Raw genomic sequence first — 17528 nt, 5'->3', positions numbered from 1 at the left:
CAAAAGTAATGAATGCAGCTGTGAACTCTCCCAGTTTAAGAAGAAAAGAGCAATAAGTTTAAACATTGCCATGATTCTAATCAGGGCTTGAACAAAAGACTGAGAGACCTGATTGAGGGACCGCTCTTCGGAGTGAAGAGTTTAGCGACTCCGATAGTCCGCCTCCCAGTTCTCTACCCCTGGAATGTGGATAGTTGACATCAGGCCTTGATGATTCTCTACCCAGGATAATATGCGTTCCAGTATCGCCAATGAGATGCAGGTCCCCCCTGATGATGATACGCCACAGTGGTGATATTGTCTGACTGAACTCGAATAGAATGGACAGAACTCAGCTGGGTCCACTCCTGTAGGGCATTGAAGATGGCTCTGAAGCTAGGACATTTATGCAAAGAGTCACTTCCCGTGAGGACCATACTCAATGAGCTCTTCAATTGCCCCTTTCAGCCCCCACCAGACTGGCATCCAAGATGGGCGAAGGAAGCTCATACACCGAACTATGGGCTCGGGTAACATCCACCAAGAGATGGAATCCATGGTGGCAGGATCCAGAACTATCATCTGAGAAAGGTCTAATTGATCACCATTCCATTGACTTAGCATGCACAACTGTAGAGGTCGCAAATGAAAGCGAGCAAATGACTTGGCATTTGATGCCCCCACCATAAGACCCACTACCTCCATACACTGTGCCACCGATGGATAAGGGGAAGACCAAAGCCTTAGTCATACCGATTGAAGTTTGAACTTGGGCTGTTCTGCCAGGAAAATCTACATAACCATTGAGTTTAAAATGACTCCCAGGAAACTTACTCTAATATGAGAGTAAATCTTTTCCAGATTTACTTCCAGATGTGACTCTGAAGATACCAAAGTAACTTCTCTGTGTGAGTGTCCACTTATTGTTAAGATGGAGCTTGAACCAATATATCGTCCAAGTATAGAGGCTCAGCAATGCCCTGCAGTCTAACCATTACTAGTGGAGTCCCCAGCTCCTTGGTAAAGACGCTTGAAGCTGTAGCTAGACCAAAAGCAGAGCCGTAAACTGGAAATTCTTTCACAGAAAGGGGAATCTAAGATACTCATGATGTTCCCGGTGGATTGAGATGTGATGGTATGTATCCTTCAAGTCCATTGTAGTCATGAATTTTCCCTGTAGGACTAGAGGAAGTATAGATCTGATTGTTTCCATTTTGAAGGAAGGGAACTTAAAAAAAAAAATCTGTTTAGCCACTTTAGGTCCAGAATAGGCTGAAAGGTTTCCTTCTTTTTTGGAACAATGAAAAGAAGTAAAAACCTTTTCCAAGCTCCTCCAATGGGATGAGGGCAATAACCCTGGACTTACTGAGCCCAAACCCCTTGAAACAGGCTTAGTCTGTCCCCTACCGGAATTTAATTCTCTGCGTCTTATTTTGGAGAAAAGACTGAAAATGTCCCCTTATCTTCCCTTAAGGCCTCGACCTCTTGTCCTGAGGAAGTATAGCTCCCTTTCCTCTAGTTACAGTAGAGATAATTAAAACCAACCTGGAGCCAAATAAGATTTTACCCTTAAAGTCATTTCGATTTGCAGACCATATCCACAGACCAGGACTTTAGCCATAGGGCCCTTCTAGCCTGAACCGCCAGACTGGTATTTTTGGCATTGATAAGCACAATATGAATAATTGCATTGCAAATGAAAGAGTTAACTGTTTTGAGGGATACTTGACTGTGACTAACTCCTATAGAGAGTCTCACTAAAAGGCAACGGCGCCTGCTATGGTAGCAATGTTTATTGCTGGTTGAAAAAGAAGACCCCCCTAGAGGAATCTCTCCCTAAGTAATCCCTCCAATTTTCTGTTCATTGCGTCTTTAAAAAAAGTGCTGTCCTCCAATGGAATTGTGGTTCTCTTAGCTCAAGTAGATATGGCTTAATCCACTTTTGGTACGGTGCTCCACAAGAATAAGTTAGAATCAAGAACAGGGAATAGCTTCTTAAATGTATTAGAAGGGGAGATTGGTGTTTCTGGCTTCTCTCATTCCTTAGAAATTATATCAGCCACCAGAGAGGGAACAGGAAAGACATCAGGGGTCTGTGACTTGGTTTTTAAAAAAAAATAAAAATATTATGCTTACCAGATAATTTCCTTTCCTTCTGTATGAGGAGAGTCCACGGCTTCCACCAACCCAGCCAAAGGCTTAAATACCTTCCCCACTTCCCTTATATACCAGTCATTCTGCCGAGGGAACAAGGAACAGTAGGAGAAATATCAGGGTATAAATGGTGCCAGAAGAACAAAATTTAGGTTCGCCTATAGGAGAATACAGACGGGGGCCGTGGACTCTCCTCATACAGAAGGAAATTATCTGGTAAGCATAATTTATGTTTTCCTTCTTAATATGAGAAGAGTCCACAGCTTCATTCCTTACTTGTTGGAAAGATATACCTAAGCACTAGAGGACAATGAATGAAACGGTAGGGTAAAAAGAGAGACGGACCCTATTCTGAGGGCACAACAGCCTGCATAACCTTTCTCCAAAAAGCTGCTTCAGCAGAAGCAAAAACATCAAACTTGTAAAATTTTCAAACAAAGGTATTTAAGGAGGCGCAGATAGCCGCCCTACAAATCTGATCCATAGAGGCCTCATTCTTGAAGGATGAAGAGGAAGCCATTGCTCTAGTTGAATGAGCCTTAATCCTCTGAGGAGGCTTATGTCCCGCTGTCTCATAAGCTAAGCGAGTAATGCTCCTCAACCAAAAAGATAAGGAAGTGGACGAGACCTTCTGCCCCCTACGCTTTCCAGAATAGACAAACAAAGAAGAAATCTGTCTAAACTCCTTCGTAACCTGAAGATAGAACTTCAAGGCCCAAACCACATCCAAATTATAAAGTAACAGTTCCTTTGACGAAGGATTAGGAGACAAGGAAGGAACCACAATCTCCTGATTGAAGTTGCGATCTAAAACGACCTTAGGAAGAAAACCTAACCCAGTACAAAGAACAGCCTTCTCAGCATGAAATACTAGGTAAGGAGGCTCACATTGCAAGGCAGCCATTTCTGGCATTCATTTCCAAGACAGTAACTTAATGTCAACAAAATGCATAGGAGAGACTTTTGCAAAACTTTAAGAACAAGATTTAAACTCCAAGGAGGAGCGCTCGATCAAAACACAGGCCTGATTCTAGCCAGAGCCTGAACAAAAGACTGAACATTTGGAAACTCAGCGAGCCTCCTATGCAGTAAAACAGATAAAGGCAGAAATCTGTCCCTTAAGGGAGCTAGCGGAAAGGCCCTTCTCCAGACCATCCTGGAGAAAAAGAAAGAATCCTGGAAACCTTGACCTTATGCCAGGGGAATCCATGCTCTTCACACCAGAATAAGTAGGTCCTCCACACCTTATGATAGATGCGACGAGTAACCGGCTTACGAGCTTGAATGAGAGTATCAATAACTCTCTTAGAGAAACCTCTCTTGGCTAAGACTAAGCGTTCAATCTCCACGCAGTCAGCCTCAGAGAATTCAGATTTTGATGAACAAAAAGGACCCTGGTTCCAGCAGATCCCTGTGACAAGGTAACCTCCATGGAGGAGATAAGGACATCCCCACCAGGTCCGCGAACCACATCCTTCGCGGCCATGATGGAGCAATTAGAATCACTGATGCGGGCCACTACACGAGGAAGGAGTGGTAACGGCAGAAAAATGTAGATCAGATGGAACCTCCAAGGCACTGCTAATGCATCTATTAGCTCCGCCTGAGGATCCCTGGACCGCGACCCACATCTGGGTAGCTTGGAATTGAGCCGGGACGCCATGAGATCTATCTCCGGCTTTCCCCATCTGTTGCAAATCTCCGCAAAGACCTCGGGATGGAGAGAACATTCCCCCGGATGAAAGGGATTGTCTGCCGAGGAAATCCGCTTCCCAGTTGTCAACACCTGGAGCAGTGAGCAGTTGTGGGCCTCCGCCCATTCCAGAATCCGAGATACTTCCCTCATTGCTATAGAGCTCCTCGTTCCCCCTGATGGTTATGTAAGCCACCGAGGTTATGTTGTCTGATTGGAATCTGATAAACTGGGACGAACCCAGAAGAGGCCAAGCCGTCAGAGCGTTGAAGATCGCTCGAAGATTAAAAATGTTGATCGGGAGGAGAGATTCCTCTTGAGTCCACAGGCTCTGTGCCTTCCTGGCACCCCAGACAGCTCCCATTGCTGAAAGACTTGCGTCCGTAGTCACAATCTCCCAGGATGGTCTCAAGGACATCCCTTGAGATCTGGACAGAGCCACCAAGAGAGCGATTATCTCGACCGGTTGTCCAGAGAAATCTGTTGAGACAGGTCCGAATGATCGCCGTTCCACTGTCTAAGCATAAACAGCTGAAGTGGTCTGAGATGGAATCTGGCAAAAGGAATGACGTCCATACAAGACACTATGAGACCAATCACCTCCATACACCGAGCCACAGAGGGCCTTAAGGAGGTCTGGAGGGCAAGACAATTGGAAGTTAGCTTCTCTGGTCTGTAAGAAATATCCTCATGGATATGGAGTCTATAATTGTACCTAGGAATTCCACCCTGGTACTGGGAGTAAGAGAGCTCTTTTCTAAGTTTATCTTTCATCCATCAGATCGAAGAAGAAAAAGAAGATCTTTCGAATGGTCTTCTGTCAGATGACAGGATGGTGCCTGAACCAGAATGTCGTCCAAGTATGGTGCTACTGCTATACCTCTGCTTCTGACCACTGCAAGAGGAGCCCCTAGAGCCTTCGGGACCACAAAAAGGTTTGAGTAGTACCCCAGACCTCTATCTGCCAGAGGAACTGGTACAATGACTCCCAGGTAAGAAAGATCCCTCACACACTCTCCTCTCTCTTTTCTGGCCTTGAAGACAGGTTTGACAAGAGGAATATGACCCTGGGTGGATGAGACTTGAAACCTATCCTGTATCCCTGAGCGATGACCACCAGGACCCACGGGGTCTTGCACGCCCCAAACCAAGCTTCCGAAAAGAGCTACAATCTGCCCCTTACACAATCCAGAGCCAGATCGGTGACCGCCCCTTCATGCCGATATTGTCTCTGCAGGCTTCTTGTTCTGCTTGGATTTATTCCAGGACTGAGCCTTTTCGAAGTTCCCTTGGATTGCTTAGGCTTCGCGGAGGGCTGCTAATGTTGGGATTTATCCGAACAAAAGGAACGAAAATTAGGAACTTGTCCCATAGGTTTGTTGTTCTTATCCTGCGGTAAAAAGGCACCTTTGCCTCCAGTAACCGTGGAAATAATTGAGTCCAGGCCCTGGGCCAAAAAGAATCTTTCCCTTAAATGGAAGGGAAAGAAGTCTTGACTTTGAAGTCATGTCCCCAGACCAAGACTTCAGCCAGAGTGCCCTACGGGCTTGAACATAAAAACTTGAAGCCTTGGTGTTCAGGCGAATAATCTGCATATTAGCATCACAAATAAAAGAATTAGCCACCCTTAAGGCCTTGATTCTTGATGACCCCTGGGAAGGATAGCAATATTTGACCTTTCGCTTGCGCTTAGCAGGGCGAGGTAAAGCACTAAAGGCCGCAGACACAGCAGTCTGTAACTGTTCAGTAAGGTCTGGCGGTAAAAGGGCCCCTCCAGATGGAGGATCAGGAGTGCAACGGGAAGCTGAATGTGTACTAGGAGATGACTAGGGTGCGCACCTCACGGGACGGAGACTCCTCAGTAGTACTAAACATATTGACTTTCCTTGACAGGATTACCTTATCAAGGCACGTAGAACATAATTGAGCAGGGGGGTATACCGTGGCCTCCTCAGGTATAAGACTTCAGTAAAGAGGGAGTACCCTCTAACATATCAGAGTCCTCCATAAATTGCGCTTATAAAACATACTATAGAAAACAATATCAAATGGCACCTTTATACCCCCAATGGCTGGGGCACTCACCACCTCCTATAACCCAGGCCAAACGGAGAAACTGATTCGTCTCCATAAACCGCACGAACAAGTCCCGGTCACATGGTGCGCCATGAAGGACCGCCCCTGATATAGGAAAAAGCGCCAAGCCTAACAGGCTGTGCAGCTTATCCAAAAACGAAAGTAAAACCTGTACGTTCACACATCTGCCTGAGCCTCATCTCACATATGTTGCAGCATAAACATTATAAAACAATTTATGTGATTAATCCGCTCTGTTCAATAATCCCCTTCCTGAGATATTAACCCTTGATTCCATATAGATAAAAGGAGCCACACTGTGACCCTGTCTTCTTGCGTTATCATATGTGTATAAAAAAATGAAACAATCTTACCGGAAACTATGCTGTGGAACAGAAACACAGCCTCTCAAGTTTGACAGTCTTGTAGGATCACTCCTGACAAGGACTTGAGTGATGGAAGCAGGCAGTGAAACTCGTCAACACCGATTGCTTAGGAGCTGTTAATACGAGTCTGGTTGGGTTCGCTGAAAGACTCTCCCTGCATCTCCAGACCCTAACTTTCGTCAATGCTCTCACTGAGAGGCTGACAAGACTACTTAAAACTCCAGTCCCATTCCAAGAGTAGATACCCTCCATTTAAGGAACTACTCCATATCTTCTGACACTTCTCTGCCAAACTCCTGTGACGAAAGGCAAAGAATGACTTGGATATGAGGGAAGTGGGGGAAGTATTTAAGACTTTGGCAGGGGTGATTTGGCCTCCTCCTGGTGGCCAGGTTCTGAATCACCACAAGTAAGGAATGAAACCGTGGACTCTCCTCATATTAAGGAAACAAAGTGTAATTTCTGTACCGGTTTACTCTACAGTACCCCTAAAGTACTCAGACCTTCCTTAAGTACCTAAGAAGTTCCATCTTGAACTGAAAAGTAATGTCCACAGTATCCTTACCAGAATTCCTAGTGGAATCTGAGGATGAAAGTTTACCATCTGTGCTAGACAAGGATTTGTCATCACCAGAATCCTGCAATTGTCTGACAGCAGAAAAACCAGCGGAACTACTGACCATAGACCCTGATGAACAAAGTTTAATCTTCTGCTTGCGCTTACTTGCAGGTGGCATAGCCTCCAAAACCACAGACACTGCAGTTTGTAATCGGGAAGAAAAGTCTGGAGGAAATTCAGTTATGCCACCTTGAGGTAATGGAGCACAGAGACATACCAGATTATGTCGAGGACTAGGGCCCACAGAATAAAACCTGGAGAACATAAGCCAAGAAAGTACTGCAGAGTTGTGCCGGTGGGCGCACTATGTTTAATTTGCTAAGACGACATTAAAATGTTATGGTTAACAAGCCCTGGTTGATCCATGCTACCCCAATCATTCACTGTGAATAGTAAAAACAAATAATGCTTACCTGATAAATTAATTTATTTTATGGTGGTGAGAGTCCACAGTCCATTACTCTTCTCTACCACTAGTAGGAGGCAAAGATACCCAAATCCTCAGAGCCCAATAAAACCCCTCCCACATACTTCAGTCTAACGTATAGCCAATCATAGTGGGGTAAGAAAAAAAAAAAAGGAATAAGAGTCAAAAAAGAAACAGGGGAAAAAAGATTTGCCAAAAAAAATAAGTTAACCCTAAAAAAACTTAGAGTGGGGTCTTGTGGACTCTCACCTCCATGAAAGAAATTAAAGGGACAGTCTAGGCCAAAATAAACTTTCATGATTCAGATAGAGCATGTACTTTTAAACAATTTTCCAATTTACTTGTATCACCAATTTTGCTTTGTTCCTTTGGTATTCTTAGTTGAAGGCTTAACCTAGGAGGTTCATATGCTAATTTCTTAGACCTTGAAGCCCACCTCTTTCAGATTGCATTTTAACAGTGTTTCACCACTAGAGGGTGTTAGTTCACATATTTCATATAGATAACACTGTGCTCGTGCACGTGAAGTAATCTGGGAGCAGGCACTGATTGGCTAGACTGCAAGTCTGTCAAAAGAACTGAAAAAAAGGGCAGTTTGCAGAGGCTTAGATACAAGATAATCACAGAGGTTAAAAGTATATTATTAAAACCGTGTTGGTTATGCAAAACTGGGAAATGGGTAATAAAGGGATTATCTATCTTTTAAAACAATAAAAATTCTGGTGTAGACTGTCCCTTTAAGTTATCAGATAAGCTTAAATTATGGTTTTCTTTTATACAGGTGGCGAGAGTCCACAATCCATTACTCCTGGGAACTAATACCCAAGCTGTGGAGTCCACGAGTAATAACATAAAAGGGATTTAAAAACATTTTTTCACTAAGAAATTAAATCCACAACCCCAATAAAAAAAAAAATGTTTTAATGCACTTAATAAATAAATAGGCAAAAATCAAACTGGGACAACTGCCTGAAGAACCTTCCAAACAAAACCATCAAAATGGTATAACATATATGCAAAGAAGACCAAGTCCATAAAACTGCCTTATCCTGATGAAAAGTAAGATGATCACAAGAAAGAGCAGATAATTCAGAAATTCTTCTAGCAGAAGAGCTAGTCAAGATAAATAACACTTTGCTAGAAAGCTTTTTGGCCACCAGGAGGCGGCAAAGACACCCCAGCCAAAGGCTTAAATATCCCTCCCACTTCCCCTATCCCCCAGTCACTCTGCTGAGGGAACAAGGAAAACTAGGAGAAACCTCAGGGTATAAAGATGCCAGAAGAAATAATATAAAAAGGGAGCCGTCCAACCAAAAATAAATTACGGATGGGGTCATAGACTCTCCCTGCCAGGAAGGAAAGGAATTTATCTGGTAAGCATAAATTATGTTTTCCTTCCATAAGGCAGGGAGAGTCCACGACATTCCTTACTGCTCCAGAGGACACTGAATGAATAACGGGAGGCAAAAAAAAAAAAAGGCAGACCCTATTCTGAGTGCACCACAGCCTACAAAACGTTTCTCCCGAAAGCTGCTTTAGCCGAAGCAAACACATCAAACTTGTAAAATTTTGAAAAAGTGTGTAAGGAGGACCAGGTAGCCGCCTTACAAATCTGATCCATAGAAGCTTCGTTCTTAAAAGCCCAGGAGGAAGCCACTGCTCTAGTGGAATGAGCCGTTATCCTCTCAGGAGGCTGTTGCCCCCACTGTCTCATAAGCTAAGCGGATAACACTCCTCAACCAGAAAGATAGGGAAGTTGTAGTAGCCTTCTGCCCCTTACGCTTCCCCGTATAAATGACAAACAAAGAGGAAGGTTGTCTGAATTACTTAGTAGCCTGAAGATAGAACTTCAAGACACGAGCCACATCCAGATTGTGAAGCAAGCGTTCCTTCGCTGAAGGAGGATTAGGACACAAGGAAGGAACAACGATTTCTTGATTAATGTTACGATCCGAGACCACTTTAGGGAGGAGCCCTAATGGAGTCACATAGTAAAGCATATATCTCAAACTCTGCGCCAGAGGCAATAGCCAGAAAAAAAAGAACCATCCAAGATAACAATTTAATGTCAACAGTATGCATAGGCTCAAACGGAGCCTGTTGCAAAACACTAAGAACAAGATTTAGGCTTCAAGACGGAGTACCAGATCTAAACACAGGTCTGATCCTAGTCAGAGCCTTAAAGGATTGCACATCAGGAAGCTCAGCCAATCTCTTGTGCAGTAACACCGACAGGGCCGATATCTGTCTCTTTAGGAAACTAGCAGATAGACCCTTCTCCAGTCCATCCTAGAGAAAAGATAAAATTCGGGCAACCTTAACCTTATGCCAGGAAAAGATACGCTCTTCACACCAGAAGTATTAAGTCCTCCCCACTTTATTGTAGATATGACGAGTAACTGGCTTACGAGCTTGAACCAGAGTGTCGATAACACTCTCAGAGAACCCTCTCTTGGCTAAGACTAAGCGTTCAATCTCCACGCAGTCAGCCTCAGAGAAACTAGATTTTGATGAACGAAGGGACCCTGTATCAACAGATCTCTGTGACAAGGTAACCTCCACTGAGGAGATGAGGACATCCCCACCAGATCCGCAAACCACTTCCTTCACGGCCACAATGGAGCTATCAGAATCACGGATGCTTGCTCCTGCTTGATGCAAGCCACCACACGAGGGAGAAGCGGTAATGGAAGAAAAAGATATACGAGTCTGAATCTCCATGGTACTGATATGGCATCTATCAATTCCGCCTGAGGATCCCTCGACCTGTACCTGGGTAGCTTGGTATTGAGGCAGGATGCCATGAGATCCATCTCCGGCGTCCCCCACTTGCTGCATATCTCTGCAAACACCTCGGGGTGGAGAAACCATTCCCCCGGGAGAAAGGATTGCCTGCTGAGGAAGTCCGCATCCCAGTTGTCCACACCAGGAATGTGGATCATTAACAGCGTACATCTGTGAACTCTCCGCCCACTCTAGTATCTGAAATACTTCTCTTATCGCCAAGGAACTTCTCGTTCCCCCCTGATGGTTGATGTAGGCAACCAAGGTCATATTGTTTGATTGGAATCTGATAAACTAGGACGAACCCAGAAGGGGCCAAGCCCTCAAGGCATTGAAGATTCCCCGGAGTTCTAATATATGAATCGGAAGGGAGGACTGCTCCTGAGTCCACAGTCCTTGTGCCTTTCTTGGCACCCCAAACGGCTCCCCAGCCGGAAAGGCTTGCGTCCGTAGTCACAATCTCCCAGGAAAGTCTCAAGAAGCACGTGCCTTGGGACAGATCTGGACAGAGCCACCAAGAGAGCAGGTCTCTCGAAAGGTTGTCCAACACAATCTGTTAAGACAGATCTGAATGGTCGCTGTTCGATTGTCTCAGCATGCATAGTTGTAAGGGTCTGAGATGGAATCTGGGAAAAGGAATTATGTCCATACAGGACACCATGATTCCGATCACCTCTATTGAGCCACTGAGGGTCTCAAGGAGGCCAAGACATGCAGTAGTTAGCTTGCAACGTCTCTGATCTGTGAAGAATATTCTCATGGATATGAAGTCTATTATTGTCCCCAGGAAATTCCCCCTTGTACTTGGAGTAAGAGAAGTCTTTTCCAAGTTTATCTTTCATCCGTGTGATCGAAGAACATTGAGAAGGGATTCCGAATGTTCTTCCGCTAGACAAAAAGATGGTGCCTTCACCAAGATATCATCCAGGTAAGGTGCTACTGCAATACCTTGTGTTCTGGCAACGGCTAGAAGAGCCTCCAGAACCTTCGAAAATATCCTTGGAGCAGTAGCTAGGCCAAACGGAAGAGCTATAAACTGGAAGTGCTGTTCCAGAAAGGCAAACCTCAGGAACTGAAAATGCTCCCTGTGTATTGGAACGTGAAGGTATGCATCCTTCAGGTTTATGGTGGCCATAAACTGTCCTTCCTGAACCAGAGGAATGATTGACCGTATTGTCTCCATCTTGAAAGAGGGAACAATCAGAAACTTGTTTAGGCACTTTAATTACAGAATTGGACGAAAAGTTCCCTCCTTCTTTGGAATCACGAAAAGGTTTGAATAAAACCCCAAACCTCTTTTTGCTGTAGGTACCGTGACAATTACTCCTAGAGGGGAGAGATCCTGTACACAACATAAGAAGGCAGCCCTCTTTTCTGGTCTTGTAGACAGACTGGAGTAGGAATCTGTCCCTGGGCGGATGAGACTTGAATCCTATCCTGTATCCTTGAGATACAACCTCCAGGACCCAAGGAGCCTGTACATCCTGGAACCAAGCGACTGAAAAAAGACAGTGTGCCCACTACTCGATCTGATCCTGGATCGGAGGCCGCCCTTTCATGTTGATTTATTCTCTGCTTCTTAGTCTGTTTGGACTTATTCCAGGACTGAGCAATCTTCCAAGTACTCTTGGGCAGCTCGGACTTAAATGAGGGTTGCTGTCGTCGTGATTTGTGAGAACGAAAGGAACGAAAATTAGACAATTGCCGTCCCTTAGGCCTATTTTTCTTATCCTGCGGTAGGAATGCACCTTTCCCTCCAGTAACCGTAGAAATAATGTAGTTTAGCCCTGGACTGAATAAAATCTTCCCCTTGAAAGGAAGAGAAATGAGTCTGGATTTAGAAGTCATATCCGCAGACTAAGACTTCAACCAGAGCCCAGCGGGCTAGGACCGCAAAGCCAGAAGCCTTTGCATTTATGCGAATAATCTGCATATTTGCATCACAGATGAAGGAGTTAGCAATTCTCAGAGCCTTAATTCTCTCCTGAATATCCTCGAGGGGAGTCTCCACCTCAATGAGCTCCGACAGAGTGTCGCACCAGTAGGTAGCTGCTCCAGCAACTGCAGGTTGAAATAAAAACCTGTATGTTGAAACATCTTCCTCAGAAAGGTTTCCATTTTCTTATCCATAGGCTTTCTAAAAGAAGAACTATACAGCATTAAGTTTGACTGATTAATAATTCCAAACATGAGTCACATAAATGAGCTGGAGAAGGTACCACAGTTTTTTTTTTACAATAACCACACCTAATGGTAGAAAGGTGGTTCAGGGGACTAGCCTGTATAATGGGGAAAGAGTACATGGTCAAGCCTGAATAAAACTAACCAGTCTGCCTCCAAAGAGGATGTAACCCTCCAGCAGACTTAGTGTACATAAGTCCTGTAACAGTACCACAAAACACCAGTCCACACTGTAAATGACAGACTAGGACCACATATTTGATTACATCACTGGCTCACAGGCAGTGGCTTAGGAACATCCCAAGAGCGGACACCCTACTCATAGCTCATGCTGCTTGAAGTTACTGTCTAAAGAGCTGGAAATAAGTCTGACGTATAGCTTTGACGGCTTAGCTGAAGATGCACTTTAACGCTAGCAAAGGACAGAAAGAAAAATCTGCAGCGAGGTACAGTTTAAAGATTTAATGATTCAACTCGATGTGAGTACTCACAGTCTTTAAAAAAAAAAAAAAGCATTTGATGAGATATCATCGGTTAACATTGGGATTATTCACAAGAGAACATTCCAGCTTACTTTGGCATACAGCTAACTAACAAGCCAAAGTTGATACATTAATTTTTTATAACAGACGCCATACAGAAAACTGCTTAATTATATAATTGGGTGAATTTGGTACATCACTTTTAAGAGACATTTTTTAAACACAACATTTTTTTTTTTGCAAGGAACCTTGGGTATATGTTGGGAAGTATGAATGTCTTTTTATAAACTCACGAATTAAATATTTATTATGATTTTCCTACAAGAATGAGTATTCCGTTTTAAACTACTTAAAACAGTTGCTGACATTAAATTATAGTGGCACGACCACATTTCTGTTGGTTTTGCGTATTTCTTGTAGGGTTGGGAGGTTAACCATTTGATACGTATGTTGCTTTTTAAGGTTTATAATTTCTAGCACAAGTTCTTTATTTTGTTAAATGAACTTACTAGCGACACCTAATGATTCATAATACTCTACAGAAGAGATTTACACGGTGAGCTATACCTACCCCAACCCTCTCTTCCAGGAACTAACCATTGAGGGTTTCAATAAGAAATTAATCTTGCAGAGCACCTCTATATCTGCCTGCTAGTAGACGAGGCAAATAAATATTTGGGGGCAAGGGGGAGTAGTTGAATGCTCTGGATGGGGTGTCTTGGCCAGGTGATGTATTCCGATATGTAAGAATAAGGATTTTGTGGACTCTCACTACCATTAGAAAAATATGAGGCACTAGTGATCCTTAAGGACATAATAAAACACACCCATGGGGAACGTTGGTATTTTGTCATAGAACTATGACTGTTGCACCCAATAATTATGTTAATACACCTAAGATTGTCACAATTTTTCTAGGCTAATGAAAAAATGCAACAAATATGCAATTAAAATTTGCTACATAAAGTTATTTTGAATTAAGAAAGACAATATTGTATTCAAATATTTGACAAAAAATTTATATATATATATATATATATATATATATATATATATTTATATATATATAAAGCTATAAGTAGAAAGAATGTCTTGCACTGAGAATGGATGACACATTTTAGAGAACACACACAGATCCAGGAGACCTTATGACGCATCCTACATGCAAATTGAGCATACATTTAACATCATTTGCCCCAAGGTGGCAAATGAGTATTTAGAAAGTATTAATTTTAATAAACTCTAATATAAAGGACCTATTCAACTTTAATGTGGACTAGGTTACAAACTTGCAATATTGCAATATAAAATTTATTCATGTCTGTATTTTGAGGAAATATGATCACCTGATCCAAATGTCTGTCCTTCATAAGTTCATACTCATGCTGCAAGGTATGTTGAAAAAAAGTCCAGATCACATGTTCTAAATCAGGGTAGTCAGAGAGGAGACTGGAACAAAGGTTATTCAGTCGAAGATATGCCAACCTATACACTTGGTTTGTGAAGAAAAAACAGAATTTATGTTTACCTGATAAATTACTTTCTCCAACGGTGTGTCCGGTCCACGGCGTCATCCTTACTTGTGGGATATTCTCTTCCCCAACAGGAAATGGCAAAGAGCCCAGCAAAGCTGGTCACATGATCCCTCATAGGCTCCGCCTACCCCAGTCATTCGACCGACGTTAAGGAGGAATATTTGCATAGGAGAAACCATATGGAACCGTGGTGACTGTAGTTAAAGAAAATAAATTATCAGACCTGATTAAAAAAACCAGGGCGGGCCGTGGACCGGACACACCGTTGGAGAAAGTAATTTATCAGGTAAACATAAATTCTGTTTTCTCCAACATAGGTGTGTCCGGTCCACGGCGTCATCCTTACTTGTGGGAACCAATACCAAAGCTTTAGGACACGGATGAAGGGAGGGAGCAAATCAGGTCACCTAAATGGAAGGCACCACGGCTTGCAAAACCTTTCTCCCAAAAATAGCCTCAGAAGAAGCAAAAGTATCAAACTTGTAAAATTTGGTAAAAGTGTGCAGTGAAGACCAAGTCGCTGCCCTACATATCTGATCAACAGAAGCCTCGTTCTTGAAGGCCCATGTGGAAGCCACAGCCCTAGTGGAATGAGCTGTGATTCTTTCGGGAGGCTGCCGTCCGGCAGTCTCGTAAGCCAATCTGATGATGCTTTTAATCCAAAAAGAGAGAGAGGTAGAAGTTGCTTTTTGACCTCTCCTTTTACCGGAATAAACAACAAACAAGGAAGATGTTTGTCTAAAATCCTTTGTAGCATCTAAATAGAATTTTAGAGCGCGAACAACATCCAAATTGTGCAACAAACGTTCCTTCTTCGAAACTGGTTTCGGACACAGAGAAGGTACGATAATCTCCTGGTTAATGTTTTTGTTAGAAACAACTTTTGGAAGAAAACCAGGTTTAGTACGTAAAACCACCTTATCTGCATGGAACACCAGATAAGGAGGAGAACACTGCAGAGCAGATAATTCTGAAACTCTTCTAGCAGAAGAAATTGCAACTAAAAACAAAACTTTCCAAGATAATAACTTAATATCAACGGAATGCAAGGGTTCAAACGGAACCCCCTGAAGAACTGAAAGAACTAAAGGTTTGTAAACAGGCTTAATTCTAACCAGAGCCTGAACAAAAGCTTGAACATCTGGCACAGCGGCCAGCTTTTTGTGAAGTAACACAGACAAGGCAGAAATCTGTCCCTTCAGGGAACTTGCAGATAAACCTTTTTCCAATCCTTCTTGAAGGAAGGATAGAATCCTAGGAATCTTAACCTTGTCCCAAGGGAATCCTTTAGATTCACACCAACAGATATATTTTTTCCAAATTTTGTGGTAAATCTTTCTAGTTACAGGCTTTCTGGCCTGAACAAGAGTATCGATAACAGGATCTGAGAACCCTCGCTTCGATAAGATCAAGCGTTCAATCTCCAAGCAGACAGCTGGAGTGAAACCAGATTCGGATGTTCGAACGGACCCTGAACAAGAAGGTCTCGTCTCGAAGGTAGCTTCCAAGGTGGAGCCGATGACATATTCACCAGATCTGCATACCAAGTCCTGCGTGGCCACGCAGGAGCTATCAAGATCACCGACGCCCTCTCCTGATTGATCCTGGCTACCAGCCTGGGGATGAGAGGAAACGGCGGGAACACATAAGCTAGTTTGAAGGTCCAAGGTGCTACTAGTGCATCCACTAGAGCCGCCTTGGGATCCCTGGATCTGGACCCGTAGCAAGGAACTTTGAAGTTCTGACGAGAGGCCATCAGATCCATGTCTGGAATGCCCCACAGCTGAGTGACTTGGGCAAAGATTTCCGGATGGAGTTCCCACTCCCCCGGATGCAATGTCTGACGACTCAGAAAATCCGCTTCCCAATTTTCCACTCCTGGGATGTGGATAGCAGACAGGTGGCAGGAGTGAAACTCCGCCCATAGAATGATTTTGGTCACTTCTTCCATCGCCAGGGAACTCCTTGTTCCCCCCTGATGGTTGATGTACGCAACAGTTGTCATGTTGTCTGATTGAAACCGTATGAACTTGGCCCTCGCTAGCTGAGGCCAAGCCTTGAGAGCATTGAATATCGCTCTCAGTTCCAGAATATTTATCGGTAGAAGAGATTCTACCCGAGACCAAAGACCCTGAGCTTTCAGGGATCCCCAGACCGCGCCCCAGCCCATCAGACTGGCGTCGGTCGTGACAATGACCCACTCTGGTCTGCGGAATGTCATCCCTCGTGACAGGTTGCCCAGGGACAGCCACCAACGGAGTGAGTCTCTGGTCCTCTGATTTACTTGTATCTTCGGAGACAAGTCTGTATAGTCCCCATTCCACTGACTGAGCATGCACAGTTGTAATGGTCTTAGATGAATGCGTGCAAAAGGAACTATGTCCATTGCCGCTACCATCAACCCGATCACTTCCATGCACTGAGCTATGGAAGGAAGAGGAACGGAATGAAGTATCCGACAAGAGTCTAGAAGTTTTGTTTTTCTGGCCTCTGTCAGAAAAATCCTCATTTCTAAGGAGTCTATTATGGTTCCCAAGAAGGGAACCCTTGTTGACGGAGATAGAGAACTCTTTTCCACGTTCACTTTCCATCCGTGAGATCTGAGAAAGGCCAGGACAATGTCCGTGTGAGCCTTTGCTTGAGGAAGGGACGACGCTTGAATCAGAATGTCGTCCAAGTAAGGTACTACAGCAATGCCCCTTGGTCTTAGCACAGCTAGAAGGGACCCTAGTACCTTTGTGAAAATCCTTGGAGCAGTGGCTAATCCGAAAGGAAGCGCCACGAACTGGTAATGTTTGTCCAGGAATGCGAACCTCAGGAACCGATGATGTTCCTTGTGGATAGGAATATGTAGATACGCATCCTTTAAATCCACCGTGGTCATGAATTGACCTTCCTGGATGGAAGGAAGAATTGTTCGAATGGTTTCCATCTTGAACGATGGAACCTTGAGAAACTTGTTTAAGATCTTGAGATCTAAGATTGGTCTGAACGTTCCCTCTTTCTTGGGAACTATAAACAGATTGGAGTAGAACCCCATCCCTTGTTCTCTTAATGGAACAGGATGAATCACTCCCATTTTTAACAGGTCTTCTACACAATGTAAGAATGCCTGTCTTTTTATGTGGTCTGAAGACAACTGAGACCTGTGGAACCTCCCCCTTGGGGGAAGTCCCTTGAATTCCAGAAGATAACCTTGGGAGACTATTTCT

The 17528-nt window shown here is 43.8% G+C and overlaps 1 protein-coding gene across 1 annotated transcript in view; it reads right to left on the bottom strand.

Annotated features, from left to right (window-relative positions):
• The window catches only part of RB1 (RB transcriptional corepressor 1), a 1127793-nt gene that overhangs the window by 130249 nt on the left and 980016 nt on the right, over positions 1 to 17528 (bottom strand). The window contains exon 23 of the mRNA XM_053708021.1: positions 14128 to 14273. Coding sequence (XP_053563996.1) covers positions 14128 to 14273 — 146 coding nt within the window. The remainder of the gene's footprint in view (positions 1 to 14127; positions 14274 to 17528) is intronic.

Source organism: Bombina bombina, chromosome 3 (genome assembly GCF_027579735.1).
Source record: "Bombina bombina isolate aBomBom1 chromosome 3, aBomBom1.pri, whole genome shotgun sequence".
In the NCBI taxonomy this organism is placed as follows: Eukaryota; Metazoa; Chordata; class Amphibia; order Anura; family Bombinatoridae; genus Bombina; species Bombina bombina.
This window is presented reverse-complemented; position numbering and strand designations above follow the sequence as displayed.